General features: G+C 39.6%; 1 protein-coding gene across 1 annotated transcript in view; it reads left to right on the forward strand.

Moving 5' to 3' along the window:
* The window catches only part of LOC123141658 (mitochondrial substrate carrier family protein E), a gene marked incomplete in the record, with an annotated part of 5,403 nt that extends 1,805 nt beyond the window's left edge, over window positions 1–3,598 (forward strand). The window contains 8 exon segments of the mRNA XM_044560750.1: window positions 495–610; window positions 734–791; window positions 969–1,118; window positions 1,445–1,655; window positions 2,068–2,113; window positions 2,407–2,527; window positions 2,797–2,869; window positions 3,105–3,598. Coding sequence (XP_044416685.1) covers window positions 495–610; window positions 734–791; window positions 969–1,118; window positions 1,445–1,655; window positions 2,068–2,113; window positions 2,407–2,527; window positions 2,797–2,869; window positions 3,105–3,294 — 965 coding nt within the window.

Raw genomic sequence — 3,598 nt, forward strand, 5'->3', positions numbered from 1 at the left:
AACTTGGGGTCCTTTGTATTAACTTGAGACGGCGGTGGCTCAGCGTGAGTTTGTGGTTTATCGGGCTTATGATTTTGACCTGATTTAATGATATGAGCTATCTGTTATATTTTCTGTGATATAGGTTTTGTTCTATGCAAATAGCAGGTTATTGTTCATATTATTATTATTTATTGCCTTCCATTGGATGGTCATGTAGTAAACATGCTTCTGTGAGCAAACATTACTGTTTAGATCCGGACATGGCAAAAGGGCAATCGATGTATCATATCCTTGCCCACTCATGAAGCTGATAAATAGTTTGACATTTTTAGAATGGATTATGTATTTCACTACAGTAAAGCTATAATTTTATGATGGTTCATTTTCACGAAAATTTGGCTGCACCTCGACAGCAGACTATGTGATAATTTGTAAGAGTTTATAGAACTGAGCAACACACAGTTCCCAAAAGTGTGCACCATGCTGTTACTGAGATAAATCTCCTGATGCAGTGTGGAGGGAATTTGTGTGGGGAGCAATTGCAGGCGCATTTGGCGAAGGCATGATGCATCCAGTTGACACCCTGAAAACAAGGCTTCAGAGTCAAGCTATAATGTCAGGCGCTAAGGTGTGGGATCGTTTTCCTAAAAATTTCCATTCACTTCACATGACCATGAGCTGTAGAGTTTCTTGTTTTATTGAATGATTTTGACACATGGATGCCATGCCTTTCTTCACTTGTTCTGAACAGGTTCAGAAGAATATTTTTCAGATGGTCAGGACAGTTTGGGCTTCTGATGGACTGAGAGGTTAGCAACCCCTCTGATTTTTAGTGAAAAAAGAGAGTGAAAATGCTGGAACACTGTAGTATTAGCTTTGTGAAAATCAGAAAAAATCTCCCTGTGCCTCAGCCCTGAGATTTGATTGACCTTATTCAGAGCTCCAGTAGTCATCTTGTAAACTTCAGTACTCTTGCCATATTTCAGGTTTCTACAGAGGAATTAGTCCAGGCGTTACTGGTTCACTTGCTACAGGTGCAACCTATTTTGGTGTTATTGAATCAACAAAGACATGGCTGGAGAACAATAATCCCAATCTTAGTGGTCATTGGTCTCACTTTATTGCTGGAGGAATTGGTGAGAAATTGTTTACTTTATGTGTACTGTATTTTACCCCCCAGAAAATCTGCATGATGCTGCTTAAATTTTGTGAATGCTTTTATCAGCATGTTACTAGGATTTAGAGGCAGAAACTGATTTTTACACGCTGTCTACATTGAGTTCTCAATAAGTTATTCTTTGTCATTTTTGGTGTCACGCAATGCATGAGGTCTCTGCATATTCAAGCTTCTCTGTTCTTCTGCTTTGTCACTCATGTAATGCTGTACTGATACAATTTGCCTTTCATTGGAATAATGTGCTGCTTCATTGACACCATATAAACTTTTGAATGCCCACTCCAGGAGATACACTCGGATCTTTTATCTATGTGCCTTGTGAAGTTATGAAGCAGCGGATGCAAGTCCAAGGCTCTAGCAAATCTTGGGCATTAAATGCTACAAAAGGAAATGTTTCTCAATCTCCTGGCACTCAGATGTATGGGTACTATAATGGAATGTTCCATGCTGGCTCTTCTATCTGGAGAGATCATGGTGTGAAGGGACTCTATGCAGGGTACTGGCACTGACTGCTTGTTTCTTGAATAACATCTTCTGTTTTCTGATAGAGAGAAAACATGAGTTTTTTTGGTCTAGCATACGGAAACATATAGTATCTTCAAGGAGCAGATTAGCAGATTGTTCAGTCAATAGTTTATTTTCCTCCATTCTAAAATCGAATCCAAGGAAGTATGCTAGCACATTTGAATACTGTGATACAAGTAGGAGTATCAATTTAAAAATTTATCACATTTTTTTTGAGTTATTTATGCACACATTTTTTTTAAGCATGAATGTATGGTTGTTCATGGAACAAACTTGGTCAACTTTTGGGTAAAAAAACCCTGATACTATTCCGCACATGATGATAATCTATTTGTCACACATTTTAGTTTTGCTTCAGTGACACAACCATTTATTTCTCGCAGATATGGGTCTACGCTTGCCAGGGATGTCCCGTTTGCTGGCCTAATGGTAAGTGAGAATTCAGCTTATGCTTTCTCGTTGTTCTTGTAACTTTGGAAACCTGTTCGCCTCTTGAAAGAAATGTTTGTCTTTATGTTTGGCCAACTCCTATAGCTAGTAGGTAGTAAGATGGATCTTTGTCGTGACATTCAACTCCAGATGTTGTGGATATTGGTTTTATCTAACAGTATTATGTCATGTCCGGATCTGTTCATTTAAAAAAAAACCTGCTTGTGGGCTGCAGAAAATTAAGATATTTTCCTTCCAATCCTTTTTATGCGCACGATCTTTGGCATCTCCAGGTAACTTTCTATGAAGGGTTGAAAGAACTTACTGTGTATGGGAAGAGGAAGTATTTGCCAGACAGTGATTTACAAGTCAGCAACTCTTTTGAAGGGCTTGTTCTAGGAGGATTATCAGGCGGTAGGTCTGATCTATTATATATACTCCCTCCGTTCCTAAATATTTGTCTTTCTAGAGATTTCAAATGGCTACCACATACGGATGTATATAGACATATTTTAGAGTGTCATTTTGCTCCGTATGTAGTCACTTGTTGAAATCACTAGAAAGACAAATATTTAGGAACGGAGGGAGTATTTGATAAATCACATTGTTGGCTATCATGTTTCTTGAGAATCCCAAAGTGTTTAGCCTGTTGATTTACCACTCTTTTCCAATGTGTTTTGCAGGTTTTAGTGCATACTTGACAACCCCCTTGGATGTCATCAAGACAAGACTTCAAGTACAAGGATCAACAACTAGGTACATGGCAAAATCGGACCCTTGTGATTTGACACACGCATCTGTTTTTCTGCTAGCCAGTTTGATATTTATTCGATGCACGTTGATATTTTCTTCCCTATCTTTCTGTTAACCTCCAGAACCATTAATTCTCTACACATCACCGTGACAAAGTTCATTCCCCGTTCCGTTTGATAGCATGTGATTTGTCTCCCAGGCTACTAAGTCTCTTTCTGTTTTGTAATACGACAATCAGGTACGATGGATGGCTGGATGCTGTAAAAAAGACATGGAATGCTGAGGGAGTGAATGGCTTATTCAAGGGAAGCGTCCCTCGGATAATATGGTATATACCCGCATCTGCATTCACGTTCATGGCGGTGGAATTCCTGAGAGAGCATTTCAACGAGAAGATCGATATGGATGCGGAGACGGCCTTGAACTAGCCTACCTGCTGAGTCTGAGGCTGAGGTGCAAGAGAGAATTGACCCAGAGGATTTTTTGGTTTGTCTGACAGCGGAGTTCCATTTGGCTAATGCAGGAGTAGATATGCATTTTCAGCAATGCAGAAACATATGTAGGTAGAAGAGAGGAGTAGAGCTGGCTGTCCTTCGTTAAGTCGGAGATTTTTGGGAGTTAGAGACCAGCCGTCTTGGAGCTAGTTGCCTGTACCGATTCCGTTTGTAGCCCCTACCATTTTTGCCACATTGAAGATTCTAAATGCAGTTACGATTCCTTGTGTTTTGTTTC

Source organism: Triticum aestivum, chromosome 1B (genome assembly GCF_018294505.1).
Source record: "Triticum aestivum cultivar Chinese Spring chromosome 1B, IWGSC CS RefSeq v2.1, whole genome shotgun sequence".
NCBI classification, from domain to species: domain Eukaryota; kingdom Viridiplantae; phylum Streptophyta; class Magnoliopsida; order Poales; family Poaceae; genus Triticum; species Triticum aestivum.